The sequence below is a fragment of the Pezoporus wallicus genome, unplaced genomic scaffold (assembly GCF_028554395.1).
Source record: "Pezoporus wallicus isolate ANWC-B61680 ecotype Strahan unplaced genomic scaffold, APGP_CSIRO_Pwel_v1 contig_8824, whole genome shotgun sequence".
Classification (NCBI taxonomy): Eukaryota; Metazoa; Chordata; class Aves; order Psittaciformes; family Psittacidae; genus Pezoporus; species Pezoporus wallicus.
The window spans coordinates 390,429-405,266 of NW_026642442.1; the positions used below are offsets into that span (position 1 = coordinate 390,429).

The 14,838-nt window shown below is 55.8% G+C and overlaps 1 protein-coding gene across 1 annotated transcript; it reads right to left on the reverse strand.

The window, feature by feature from the left end:
* Positions 1–9,285: 9,285 nt before the first annotated feature.
* Positions 9,286–10,385, reverse strand: CHST14 (carbohydrate sulfotransferase 14). Its single transcript, XM_057430566.1, has one exon. It carries the CDS (start codon positions 10,383–10,385, stop codon positions 9,309–9,311), a length of 1,077 nt encoding a protein of 358 aa, XP_057286549.1. The 3' UTR covers positions 9,286–9,308.
* Between the last annotated feature and the right edge of the window lie 4,453 nt (positions 10,386–14,838).

Sequence of the window (14,838 nt, forward strand, 5' to 3'; positions counted from 1 at the left end):
GGTGTCTTCCGCCTCAGCAGCCATCCCCTGATGGCGCAGGTGTCTCCAGGGGGAGCTCAGGCATTGCATTAAATGCCCTTTCCCCCTGCCCCTGGGGTTGCTCCCGCAGCATCCCAGCAGCTCTCACACAAGCCCTGCTCCTCACTGCTTCGTGCGACACCAAACCCGGTGCTGGAGCAAACTGGGCCTTCAGGAGCGGTAACAAATCCCTGCCCAAAAGCTGCCTCGGGCAAAGCCTTCCCCAGCTGCATTAAAGCTGCAATTGCTTTCTCGCTGCTACACAAGAGCCCGTGCTCACCCCCACAGCCCTGCAGCCCCATCCTCGTCCTCCAGCGCTGGCAAAGGACGCAGCAGAGCCAGTGACGGTGGCCCCAGAGCACGGACAGGCTCCTTTAGAACAAGAGGAGAGGTAAGACGGGCCAAGGAGCAGAGCAAGGTGAATTTAGTGCCCTTTCCAACAGCACTTCCCTCCACGCCACACGGGCAGCGGGGAGATGCCCTGGATCGGGCAACCCGAACATCTCCACACGCGCCTCACCCCCGTGAACTGCAGCATCCGTCAGCAGTGGTGAATTACGGGGAGCACCAAAGATGGTTCACGAACGGCCCCGTTTCCATCCCCTTCCACATCCCCGGGTACCTCCTCCTCCTCGGCTCGCTGCAAGGCCGTTTTGGGAGCTCACCTCCTCATTCCTCGCAGCGCCGCAGGCTCTCGCTGCAGGAAATCAATGGTGATTTCTTAAACCCCAGGTTACTTTTCATTCATTACCTGATGCTGCACTGGGCTCCTGTAACGATGCTGAGAATCTCCTCCATCACACTGACAGGTCACCACGTCCTTCCAGAGAGGAGCCCAGCGTTTGCCATGTTAATGTTATGTTGCTCCCCAGGCTGGAGAGGAGAGGTGGGGTGTGTGGTACCAGTCCCCCGGCACCTACAGTCACATCATCCAAAGCACTCCTGGACTGGCACCACCACCCAGGGCTCTCCCACAGGCCAAGGATGGAGCAGGGCTGGGAGGCTCCCCACAAAACATCCCACAAGCAAAGCATCACTTTTCTGTGCTTTAATAGCCACCTTCATGGGGGTGATAAGGAGCTCCAGAATCCCAGCCTGGTTTGGGTTGGAAGGGACCTTAAAGCTCCTCCAGCTCCAACCCCTGCCACAGGCAGGGACCCCTTCCACTGGAGCAGCTTGCTCCAAGCCCCTGTGTCCAACCTGGCCTTGAGCACTGCCAGGGATGGGGCAGCCACAGCTTCTCTGGGCACCCTGTGCCAGCGCCTCAGCACCCTCCCAGGGAAGAGCTTCTGCCTAAGAGCTCAGCTCAGTCTCCCCTCGGGCAGGTTCAAGCCATTCCCCTTGGCCTGTCCCTACAGGCCCTTGTCCCAAGCCCCTCTCCAGGTTCCCTGCAGCCCCTTTAGGCACTGGAGCTGCTCTCAGGTCTCCCCTTCACGCAGCAGAGGGGCAGGATCCCCTCCCTGAGCTGCTGCTCACACTCTGGGGGTGCAGCCCAGCACATGGGGGGCTTCCAGGTTCAAGTGCTCACTGAAGCCGGGTCATTGGAGCAGCCCAAGTCCTGCTCCTCAGGGCTGCTCCGTCCCATCTCTGCCTCCTTCCTCTTACCCCATTCTCAGTGGATACCCCAGAGCTGTGTCCAGGTCACTCAGCCCAGGCCCTGAGCACCCTGACATTTGCTGCCTGTGGCCAGGATGCACTTGGGGTGCTCCCACGGCACCGTCCATGAGGCCGCAGGCAGGGGCTGATGCTCGGTGTGACCCCGCAGGCAGCGCCGTGGGACAGGGCACTCGCTGCAGAAGCTGAGCCCCAGCTCTTGCATTGCCATAAAGGCAAAAGCAGCGGGAAGCGGCGTGGTTGCCATAGGAACCCATCACAGCCCCACGGAAAAGCCGGATTGCCGGCCCAAGGCGGCTCCGTCGGGGCCATCAGCGGGGTTCAGAGGATCCCAGAGTGGTTTGGTTTGAAGGGACCTCAAAGCTCATCCAGTTCCAGCCCTTTGCCACCGGCAGGGACCCCTTCCATAGACCACGCTGTCCCACCAACCTGCTGCAGGCTGCTTGTTAAAGCCCCGCTCCAGGCACATGATGTTGCAGCACTAAGAAGCCAGTGTGTTTCTCGGGGTGTTCTCAGCACGTGTATAATGCAGCACTCACCTTCTGCACCCCAATGGGTCCCAGGGTGAATTCGGTGGACGGTGCCCCCTCACTGGCTGCTCTGCAGCCGGCAACGTGCCAGCGTCTTCCTGGGAGCTCCAGAGGCACAACAAAAGGAAACCGAAGCTGTGTGATAAAGGAGGTCAATGCCTAAGGGAGGAGATGAGGGTGATGGGGCTAATGACAAACAGCTCTGCGTCATCACGCATCCACCTGAAACTAAACTCATGAAGCACAGAGCTGCTTTACAGGGAAACCTTTAAAGAAATCCTGATGTTCCAGGAAACACAAAGACTTTGTGTGTTCAGAGCTCTGGGCCCACCCACGGGATGTATTCACATGGGTGAGAGCTTTGCTGCTGCAAACGTGGCACCATCCCCATCCCGCTGATACAGAGCCTGCTCCTGCAAACACCCCCAGGGACCAGGAGCCCTGAGAAGCCCCAGAGATTCCAATGTATGCGAATGTTCTGCTCAGCAATGGAGCAACATCCCACCTTTCCCCAGTGCACAGGTTGGGAAAACCTTCACCACCTCACACTGGAGCATCTGGATACCTGCGATGGACCAGAGAAAGACAAGATCAGGTCAAAACGTGGGGCACGGAGCCCTCCTGCCACACAGACCTTGGATCCAGGGCCAAAACCTGGATGAGATTTGGCAGCTCTGAGAATTCCCACTGCTGGTGATCAAAATCCACATAACCCAGCTGCAAATATCCCTCCTAACCACTGGTGTGCCTGAAATAAGGAATCAATGGGCTGGAGGGATGCACTTAATAGAACTGATGGAAATCTGAGGCATGTGGGCTCGAGCACATGAGAAGATGCCTCAAATAGGGAACAGCCCAGCCCTGGTGTGTTTTGGGGTGTGAAGGTCTGATGAAACCACCCTCCAGAGTAAGGATGGAGACCCCATGGGGTGCACAAGGCTGGTCTTGCACATGGTGATCCGGGCACACCACAGAGGCCACACTTACGGTCCTATCCCGTTACAAAGACAAGGACAAAAAGCAGCCAGTGGCCAAACTTGCCCAAATCCAGCTTGTTTGCTTGCAGCTAGCCCCAAGCAGGGCAAATGTAACCTAAAAGATGAGTACGATTGATGCAGGAGCAGCATGGCTGTGGCAGGCAGTGGGGTCAGCTCACCAGTGAGCCCAGCACTGGCAAAGCCCTCTTAAATGTCTAAAAAGGGAGGATTTAAGAGAGAAACGTGATGGCAGCACAAGAGAACAAGGCGAGGGAGACATCAGTGTGTCGGTGGGGGATGAAGAGCTGCTGCAGGTTTCATGATGAAGGGGAGGTCTATTTGCTGCCAGCACACACGTGACGCTGATGAAGGTCCTAAGTTTCGCACTAAGACCCTTCCAGCTCTTTACCCCCCCAGACCACAGCAATGAAGGGCACTGCAATGGTCTCAGCGGGCTGCAACAAGGACCTGGACGAAGCTTAAGCTGGCAAATGGATGAGAGTTGAAGGTTGACCCTCAAACCCAGCCAAGGGCTCTCCTTACCCTGCAGGGAGCTCGCCCTCCTGCGTGTGACGGCGGGAGGCATCCAGGCGGGTTTCCTGGTGCTCCTTCCTCCTGCAGAACAAGGAACGTTCATTTCCAGAGGGACTTTCAGGCCTCCAGCTCCTTCCTCCCGCCGAAGCCAGCGCAGCCTCGGGGTCTCCATCATCCTTTACACGTGGGCTGCGTTTCCTGGCAATGAGGTGGTTCGGTGGCTCCGAGCCATCCGTCTCCTCCAAGCACGCTGGCTGCCAGCCCGCTTCCTGCCAGCCAGCCCTGCCGGGGGGAGATGCTGGGGATGCGTGCGGGGAGGGAGCAGCTGGAGAGCCGGGGCTCGGGAAGGAGGATGCTGTAAGATGTAACGGGAGGGGATGGTGGTTGCTTTAAAGTCGGCTGCAGGCAGGAGGGGCCGAGTCCCGGGAGATCAGGGGGGTTGTAGGGATGGGGTGTGCAGCATCCGTGGGAAAGGGCCTGGGAAAGAGGCACAAAGCTGGGAAGGGCTGCAGTGATTCGGGGAAACCTGCGGTGAGGAGGCAGAAGAGAATATACAGGGGAAATGTGTGGGGAAAAGTGGAGCTGTTGGAGCGAGTCCATGGAGGTGGCTGGGGAGACACAGCAATAAAGAGGATTCTGCTGGTTGCTGGGAGCTTAACTCCAACCCACCAACCCCATAGGATCAGAATCAACCAGGCTGGGAAAGCCCTTCAAGCTCATCCAGTCCAACCCTTACCCCAGCACTGCCAAGGCCACCCCCAACCCATGGCACTGAGGCCTCATCTCCACAGTGTGTGAACACTTGCAGGGCCGGTGCCTGCAGCCCTGCCCTGGGCAGCCTGTTCCAATGCCTGAGCACCCTCTGGGGCAGGAATTGTTCCTCAGCTCCATCTAAACCTGCCCTGGTGCAGCTTGAGGCCGTTTCCTCTTGTCCCATCCCTTGTTCCTTGGGAGCAGAGCCCAGCCCCTCCTGGCTCCATCCTCCTCTCAGGCACTTGCAGGCAGCCATCAGGTCCCCCCTGAGCCTTCTCTTCTCCACACTGAACCCCCCAGCTCCCTCAGCCCTTCCCCATCACACTTGGGCTCCAGGCCCTGCACCAGCTCCATTGGATAAGGGGGGAAATACCCCAACAAGCACTTTCAGGAGAGCAGAAGGGTGCACTGAAGCCCCAAGGGTCCTGTTTTTCCCCTTTACTTTCACTGCCCAAGCTCCCATCAGCAAGCATTGCTCACCAACGTGGTCCAGCTCCAGAGAGCCACTGCGTGGTGCCTGTCCCACGCTGGTCCTTGTGGAAGAGATCTGCAGCTCATGGATAAACCCACCAGTGCTCAACTTTCAGCCTCTCCTGCAGCACCACCAGGATTCCTCTGCTCCCGTTAGCACTTTGAAGAGGTGCAAAGTGAATCCATCCAGCTTTTTGGCTCTAAATCACACCAAGCTGTGCTAAAAGCAACCAAGAGTTTATAAATGCATGGTTTGGGTCAGCAAAGGGGAAAGGTGCTGGTAAGTTTTAAAATCCAAAGGTGTTTTCCCAGTAAAAAAAGGAAACCACCCCGTCTGATAGGGAAGAGCAAACCAGACCTGGAAAACTCCTTGGCACGGAGAGGAGGTTGGCTAGAAGTGAGGCTGGAGACTCTCACGTAAAACCTGAGATGGGATTTCCCTGGATATGAAGGGAATTCCCTTGAAAGGAAAAGCATGAGATGGAATTTCCCTTGAAACACCATTGGCACCATCTTGGAGGGCAAATCACCACTCAGGACACTCTTAGGATGCTTTTACCCAGAGCCTTTTGCCCAGATGTGACACAACAGCACAACATAAAGGGTTTTGTTTCCATTTCCAAACCCTAGAATCTCCCCCAGGTACTTCTCCCTGAGCCAGCCAGCTCTAATCCCACACCCTGGAATCTCCCCGTGAGCTTGGCAGGCATCGATCACCCTTTTGTGCGCACACCCCTTGATTTTCCCCAGGGGCACTGCTAAAGTGGGACAAGACCCATCACCCTGGGTCTGGAACAAGCTCCCTGGCAAGCTAAGCTCCATCAACAGCCCACTGACCTCTGCTGCAGCAGAGGCATCCCTGGGGTTACAGAGCACGTGTGAAGCAGGGTGTTGTAACTGGTGCCTCCCCATGGCCTCACTGGGACAGACCTGGTCCAGAGCAGAACAGCCCAGGCTGCCTTAAATCCCTGTGGATGCTCTGGCAGGAGGAGGGAAAGGCAGGGACAAAACCCGGTGCTAAAACCTCCTGTTACCCAGGTGGGGGGAGGCTGGGGCACTCAGTGATGTTGAGGGCTAACAAAATGCAGTCATTCAGAAGAGATCAGATCACCTTTTAATTCCACGGGGTGACTGCACGTGTGGAGATGGAGGTGGGAAAGGAGCTGCCAAACCGGAGCAGGTCAGGAAGCAGCAGGGTAAATGAGATTGACCAAACCAAAGCAGTTCAGACCTTGGGGGTTTCCTCCTTGATTGTGCTTGTGCTTCTCCCTGCTTCCATAGACATTACCTGGCCAGGTCCCTGCGGAGCGAGGCTGCATCCCGCTCGGCCTCTCCTGCCTCCAGCGGTTGCTGTCAGCTCTGGAATTCACTCCTGATTTATTCCACACCGGATACACACCTGGCAAAAGAAAGACACCGTAGAGCTGCTGAGGGACATGACTGTTCCTGCTTACCCGGCCAAAAGCTCTCCCAGGCAGTTGTATTATGGGCCATGGATAAATCATGGAACCAGTAATGGAAACCGCACTGATTTTCGTATTTGCCATCCCATTGCAGCAGGGAAACAAGGAAATCAAACCTAGTCCATAACCTTGATCAAGTAGGAGAAATAAGGTTTAGAGGTACCGGACAAGATGCCCCCACTCCAGCCTTTGGGAGACTCTTCCACCCTATCCCATCTTTGCCATGTATGTGACAAACTTCAGCCCAAGCTATGAGGTTTTGTGGGGCTTCCCTGCATGAAATCCCTCCTTTTGGGAAGGCACAAGGAAGTGGGAGCCGTTTGCTTTTATTCAAGGAGAAACAAAGTGATCAGAGATACCCAGTAAAGGAGTAAGAGGCAGTCAAAGAAAATCAAAAGCCTTTTGTGTGCAATAAACGGGACGAAGGGAACAGGAGACATTTAATAGGGAACAGAAGCTGCAGCAGGCAAACAAACACACGGCACAAACCTTTCAACCTGCTGCAAAACAGAGATTTAATTAAAACCCCATCAATAAACAGGCAGAAAACATTCCCTGGGCTTCCCAGAAGCAGGTGGAGGTGGCAAAATCAAACCAGCTTCTTCCTCCTTAGAGAGGCCTGAAGGTCAGGGTTACCTCATCTCTCCCACTCCTCCAGCAGCAGCTGTTTGGTGGCGTACCACCAGATTCCAAGTGGTTTCTGGTGCCTTTGGCTGGAGAACAAGGCCCATCTCCAGCTCCTCCAGCACCGGGCACCGAAGGCTCCCATGTGGTGCCCACGATCACTGCGGACAGACGGGCACCGCGGGTCTCAGAGTGGACACGGTGAGAGCAAAGCCCATTTCTAACCCGTTCTGGTGGCTGCTGACGTTGAATGAAGTCCAGGAAGTCAGGAGCCCCTGCCCTCGTGCCCAAGGTAAAACCCACTCGGGCTGTGCTCGGCTCCTTCCTCCGGCCACTTGGCTGCAACTCCATGCCCTTCTCTCAAATCCTATGGAAAACACCTCCATTTCCTTCTCCCTTTTCTTGTGAAATTAATCCCAGGAAGCTCCCGCAGCATCCCTAATCCATCCCCACTGCTTTGTGTCACCTCCACAGCAATTAGGAGCCTCTTTTGCTGCCGACTGCTGCTTTTCATCCCATTACCGCGTCGTGTAATCGTCTCCTTGTCGGGCTGGGGCTCCTTCTCCACTTGTTACTGCTGCTCTGGCACTTCAAACACAAATTAATCAAGGCAGGAGCTGCCTTTTCATCATATTCCATGCTATGGCTTAGCACGAGGGGCAGGCGGCCTCTCCACGAATGCAAATACACACTTAACACCCAAGGAAAAGCACTAAGCACCAGGCCAATTCGTATAAAAGCTTTATTAAAAACGAGGACACAGCCTCCCAGGGAGAGTGTTCTGCCCCCTCTCCCCACCCTTAACGGCCATAATTAAATACAAATAGCTACAAAAAGGCTTTGCACCTCCATACAAGGAGGGAGGACTAATCCTCGCCTCGCTGTTGTTTCAGAGGTGGATGGAGAATGTGGTTTGCCACAGTGATTTGCACCCACGCAGCCAGAGAGGCCTGCCAATGGCATGAGCTGCACCCTGCAGGACGGGGTTCTGCTGTTTTATGGCCCAGGAACCAGGATGGGATGTGATTTTACCCCCCGTCTGTATTGCTTCAATTCAGAGAGAGAAAAGGGAATTGTTATGGCTTGGTCTTGCATCAGATACGTTACGCTAGGTAAGGAGCTGGTACTTCCAAGTCCTAAACATTGCACAAAATCCTATCACTAGTTTTATTTCAATGGTAAATAATTAATAACAATAAACCCCAGAGGTACTACTGTCACAGAAAAAAAAGACCAGCCCTATTTAACCACCATCTACAGCTGGGAAACTAAAGGATAAATAGGGCCTTAGTTTAGGAAAGCCTTTTCTTCTACTCATACCCCCAAAACCGCCCCCTGCCTAATCCAGGACCAGTTTTAACAGCGCTAATATTTAGTGCATCAACCACTGTGCATCCTCAGCACACCAGCTGTACTACACCAGCTGTATTACACCGGCTGTATTACACCAGCTGTATTTATTACACCGGCTGTATTACACCAGCTGTGTTACATCGGCTGTATTACACCGGCTGTATTTATTACACTGGCTGTATTACACCAGCTGTATTTATTACACCGGCTGTATTACACCAGCTGTATTTATTACACCGGCTGTATTACACCAGCTGTGTTACGTCGGCTGTATTACACCGGCTGTATTTACTACACTGGCTGTATTACACTGGCTGTATTACAACAGCTGTATTACATCGGCTGTATTACACCGGCTGTGTTACACCGGCTGTATTACACTGGCTGTATTACACCGGCTGTATTACACCGGCTGTGTTACACCGGCTGTATTACACCAGCTGTATTACACCAGCTGTATTACACCGGGTATATTACACCAGCTGTGTTACACCAGCTGTGTTACACTGGCTGTATTACACCAGCTGTACTACATCAGCTGTATTACACCGCCTGTATTACTACATCGGCTGTATTACACCACCTGTACTACATCTGCTGTATTACACCGCCTGTACTACACCGGGTGTATTGCACCAGCTGTATTACACCTGCAATTCAGCTGCACGTTATTTGGTACAAAACACAGAAAAGGGTGAAAAAATACTCAAAAGGTATCAACTTCTCAGCTCCCTCACAGATGTTTTCCACATCCTGCTGTAAAAAAAGAGTCTAAAGCCAAACAGCTCTACAAAAGCTCCTGTGCTCGAGTCGTACGCACACGTTAAAACGGGAACGATACAAAAGTATTCGGGTAGCAGGGGTCGTGTATAAAATGTCATACAAAGAGGGTCGGGAAAGTACAAAACGAGGGCAGATTGCATAGAGCAGAGCGTTCCACAGCGTCGGCGGCCTCAGCAAAGCCCCGCAGCTCACTGCCTGCAGAACTCGCTGGTGATGTTGGGGAGGGGGTAGGCAAAGAGGGAGAAGTCCAGGATGTACTTTGGCAGGAGGTCTCTGATGAGGCGGCGCTGGGTGTTGCACAGGTAGTAATGGAGCGTTTCCGCCGTGACGGGCTTGTACCAGGGCTGCCGCTCGGGGAAGCGGATGAAGGAGGGCGACCGGACGCGCTCCAGGACGTAGTTGGCGTCGGCGCTGAGCCGCTCGTAGGAGCCGATGAAGTCGTAGCGGACGGCGCAGGGCTGGCACAGGTTGTAGATGGGCATCCAGTGCTCGTTCATCCTCTCCACCTCCTCGTCCAGCAGGTACCGGAGGAACTCGGCGAAGGTCACGTCATCACCGGCCGAGCTCCCCCCGTTCCGGCGGTACCTGCGGACGATCTCCACCCCGTACTTCTGCTGGTACTCCTTGATCTCCCCAAACTTGTTCCTGTAGGCCGACAGCAGCCTCTCCATGGGGTTCCGCACGAAGAGGAACTTGTAGTAGTGCTTCAGGCGGTAGCTGATCTCGTCCGGCTTCATGTCCCCCAGGAAGACCAGGTCGCTCTTGTGGTCCATCTTCACCTTGACGTCCACGCTCTCCAGCGCCCCGTCCAGCACCTTGAGGATGCGCTTCCAGTTGGAGCAGGCCACCTTGGGCACGTAGCAGTACAGGAAGCGGTACTTGTCGCTGACCAGGAGGTGCCGCAGCACCGTGCGCCGCTGCCCGGCCGGCAGCTCCCACACGCTGCGGGGCATGGCCCGCTGCCCGCACACGGCGCCGATGGTGCGGTTCCGCACGTCCCGCAGCACCTCGGACTCCACGTCCCCGGCGGCCTCCGCACCGCCGCCGCGCCGGGACGGCTCCCCCGGCGCGGGGTGCAGCGGCGGCGGCTTCACGTCGGCCAGGATGCCCTTCTCGATCATGAGCAGCAGCCCGCTGGAGGCCAGGATCACGCCGAACATCAGCATGGAGGGCAGCAGAACGGGGCCGCCGCCGCCCCGCGCCCGGCTGCGGACCGAGGCTGGCGCCCGCCGCAGCTCGGCGGGACACAGGGGCCGGGGGAGCATGGCCTGGCTCGGGGCCGCCTCAGCCGCCGCGCCGCATGCGGGCACCGCACCGGGGGCTCCTCGCCCGGTACCGGGGGGGGACGGGGACGGGACGGGGCTTGGGCGGGGCAGCGGCCGGCAGTGACGCGGCCGTGCAGGGCGGGAAGGGGCCGGGGGAGGCGGCGGCCATTTTGCGGCGGCTCCGCCCCGCCGCTGCCCTCCCTCAGGGGTGGGAGCGGGGTGAGGGGGCTGTTACCGGGGGTGAGAGGAGCGGCCCCCGCGCCCCAAACACGCTTTAAATGCGGTTTGAAATGAAGCCCTGGGGGGGTTGACCTGAGGTAAGTGCGTCCCAGCCCGTGCGGAGCCTTCCCGCGGCTGTGCGCAGGGATAAGGCTTTAGTTCATGGAATCACAGAACCCCAGCGTGCGTTGGGTTGGAAGGGACCTCAAAGCTCCTCCAGCTCCAACCCCTGCCACGGGCAGGGACCCCTTCCACTGGAGCAGCTTGCTCCAAGCCCCTGTGTCCAACCTGGCCTTGAACACTGCCAGGGATGGGGCAGCCACAGCTTCTCTGGGCACCCTGTGCCAGCGCCTCAGCACCCTCCCAGGGAAGAGCTTCTGCCTAAGAGCTCATCTCAGTCTCCCCTCGGGCAGGTTCAAGCCATTCCCCTTGGCCTGTCCCTACATCCCTTGTCCCAAGCCCCTCTCCAGCTTTCCTGCAGCCCCTTCAGGCACTGGAGCTGCTCTCAGGTCTCCCCTTCAGGAGCCTTCTCTTGTCCAGGCTGCCCCAGCCCAGCTCTCTCAGCCTGGCTCCATGGCAGAGCTGCTCCAGCCCTTGCATCCATCCTGGTTTCCCCCCTGTGAGGTCAGTTAGGCAGGGCCAGCCTCGTGGCTGTAAGGTTTTAGCAGCCCAGAGGTGAAGGAGGTGATGGGTGCTGGCAGTGCGGGTCAGGCTGTGCCACCACCCGAAAGCCAAAGGACAAAGTTTACCAGAGGCTGCAGGTATTTCCCCCAAGCCTCCTTCTGTGACTTCTGCAGCTCAGCTTCAGCTCTGGGCCCAGGCAAACTGCTTGAAGCAACCAGGCTGGAAAAGCCTTCGAACTCATCCAGTCCAACCCTTACCCCAGCACTGCCAAGGCCACCACTGCCCCATAGCACTGAGGCCTCGTCTCCATGGTGTGTGAGCACTTGCAGGGCCGGTGCCTGCAGCCCTGCCCTGGGCAGCCTGTTCCAATGCCTGAGCACCCTCTGAGGAAGGAATTGTTCCCAATCTCCAGTCTAATGCTGGATATCAGGAAAACATCTGAGCCTTTGGCCAAATCAGCAATGAGCCATAACCAGTGGCTCCCCCTTAGAGCCCCATGGGCAGCTTGAGCTCCCCATGGCAGCACAGCATCCCTGAGGATGCCGTTTCCACACAGAGCCCCCTCACCCTGGCAGCACTCTCCTTCCCTGCAGTGATCTTCAGAGCGTGCCACAGGGCTCATGTGTCTCACAGGGACTCTCTCTGTCAAAAGCTTCCTTAACATCAAGAGAGGAACAGCTCCCACTTAGTTCCCTTTGATCAGGAGCCAGGAGCATCTTGTCAGCCACGGCAGAGCAGCGCTAGCGAAGCGCGAGAGCCTGCAGCTACATTGCTTTGCACTTTACAGCTTGATTTTGATGTAAGTACAGCACCAGCTCCGGGAGGAGACGATGCATTCTGCCCTGCCACCAGCAGCACTGCGCTCTGCAGCACCAGGGGAGCTCTGGTTCCAGCAGGCAGCTCCGAGGATCTGATCCTGATCTCAGCACCACTGTAAACCAAAGCTCTGCCAACGTATACAATAATCCATGGCTCCAGCATGAGGACTGGGCCTCCCTGGAACACCCTTGTCTTGGAGAAAATGGCTCCGATACCGTAAATACCTGTTTGCTCCTGATATTTATCCAGTTGACTTTGGAACCGGATGCTCTTGAGGTCCTTTCCAGCCCTAACTATTCTGTGATTCTATGGTACTCCTGCCAAAGCAGCCAAGGGAAGTTTGTGTTCCTTAGAAGGCACATTAGCCTGGCACTGCACATCCTCTTTTGTGTCAGTTTACCCCTAATATATATAACTGCTGCAGACCTATAGATAACAGAGTGGTTCTGAATATACGTTCCAGGCTGCTAGAACTTGCAGGCTGCCCATTTCATCCAGTGCCTACACAAAGAAATTGTAAGGACCGGTCCAAACAGCACAGGTACACGGTGGGATGCAAAGTCTGTCAAGGAACACCATAACCAAGCAAAGACACAGTTCAGGGGTTGCTGAGTTCCTTCGCAAGGCTGAGCCCATGTCAGTGCAGCAGCGAGCTGTGGTTACATGGGACGTGCCTGTTGCTCACTCTGGGTGTCGATAAATTGGATCCTCGAAGTGCTTAAAAGAAACCTGATGGGAAAGGCCTCCACAGACAGACCCATTTCTGCTGGAAAGGTTCCTTTAGAAACTAAAATGTCTCAGAGGAAACCCAGCTGCACGTTACTGGGTTTGCCTGCAGGTTTATGCTGCAACCCACAAGCGATGGAAGAGTCTGGTTCTTTCTTACAGGTGCACAAGGAGGACTTTTCTAACTCACAACCCTTCTCAGGGTGCTTTCAACCCCACATTTACCTTTGTCTCTTGCTCAGGCTGAGTAACCACCGAGTGCTCTGGCTCTGCAGGAGGTGCTTGGGATGCAGGCAGCCCGGCAATGACAGAAGCTGTGAGCAGCTCGCTGGTCCCAGTGAACCTGTGAGCAGGGAAGGAAGAGACTTGTTAGAGCTTCATGTGACTGACCTGTGGGCTCATTCTGGGGTGTTCTGGGCAAAGTTGGGTGATGTTATCCCTGGAGGTTTGTCTAAAGACCCAGGAAACCACCTTCAGCACGGGCTGAAAGGTACAGATTTCAGTGTGAAGTTGAAGTCTGTCCCTGTGCCCCATTTCAGAGTCCATCCCTCCTGCACCTCGGGCAGTGCACACAGTGCGCATGGCTCTTGGCTCCACAGCAGCAGCACTTTAACACTGCACAGGGCACCCTTCCTAACCGTGAGCGCCTGGAAAACAGGCAGGGTTTGCAGCAATGCATTAACCAGACCCAGCTCTCACTGCTGTGTGTGGGTACATCACAGCCTGCACTTCAAACGTGCTGCATCCATGGGAACCCTCAAGTCCTACAAATGGTGCAGAATCCCAGGGCGGTTTGGGTTGAAGGGACCTTAAAGCTCCTCCAGCTCCAGCCCCTGCCACAGGCAGGGACCCCTTCCACTGGAGCAGCTTGCTCCAAGCCCCTGTGTCCAACCCGGCCTTGAACACTGCCAGGGATGGGGCAGCCACAGCTTCTCTGGGCACCCTGTGCCAGCGCCTCAGCACCCTCCCAGGGAAGAGCTTCTGCCTAAGAGCTCATCTCAGTCTCCCCTCGGGCAGGTTCAAGCCACTGGAGCAGGTTGCTCACCTCTTGCTTCCTCACAAACCTGCTCCAAACCTCGCACTGCTGAGGATGGGGTTGGCAGGGACATTGGCACTGGCTGGCACTGAACCCCCCCCCCCGGCGTTGCTGAGCTTTTGCTCCGTATCCTCTCAGGAACACCTCTCCATTAGAGCAGCTGCTCTGTTTTCCAGTACAGGTAATTCCAATGCTCCTGCCGCTGGGAGAGCAGAAGAATATTCGTCAAGACTCAGGAGATTCCAGCACTGTTAAATGAATTTGCCTTTACGAATTACAGTGGTCAGACCCACTCCAACTCCAGCTTGGTTTTGCCAAGTGCTCAGGAGAGATTTATAGAGATATCAATATCCAGTGTGAAGCCACAGGATAAATGGTGCCTCCATTGAGCACATCCATGTGGGTAAATCCAGGTTAAATTGTTTCCTTTATTAAATATCCTTTCCTTTTAAAACCGGATTAACTGCTCTCACCGGAGGCTCTGATGGAAAAGCATCGCATCTCTATAGCAACGAGGCACATGCACCCGTTGCTCCCACTCCTGTTCCTTGGCTTCATAGGAGCTGGGACCTCCACAAGCATAGAATCATAGAATAGTCAGGGTTGGAAAAGACCTTAAGATCATCCAGTTCCAACCCCCCTGCCATGGGCAGGGACACCTCACTCTAAACCATGGCACCCAAGGCTTCATCCAGCCTGGCCTTGAACGCTGCCAGGGATGGAGCATTCACAACCTCCCTGGGCAACCCATTCCAGTGCCTCAGCACCCTCACAGGAAAGAATTTCCTCCTTAGATCCAACCTAAACTTCCCCTGTTTCAGTTTGAACCCGTTACCCCTTGTCCTGTCACTGCAGTCCCTAATGAAGAGTCCCTCCCCAGCATCCCTATAGGCCCCCTTCAGACACTGGAAGCTGCTCTGAGGTCTCCCCGCAGCCTTCTCTTCTCCAGGCTGAACAGCCCCAACTTTCTCAGCCTATCTTCATACAGGAAGTGCTCCAGCCCCTGAGCATCCTCGTGGCCTCCTCTGG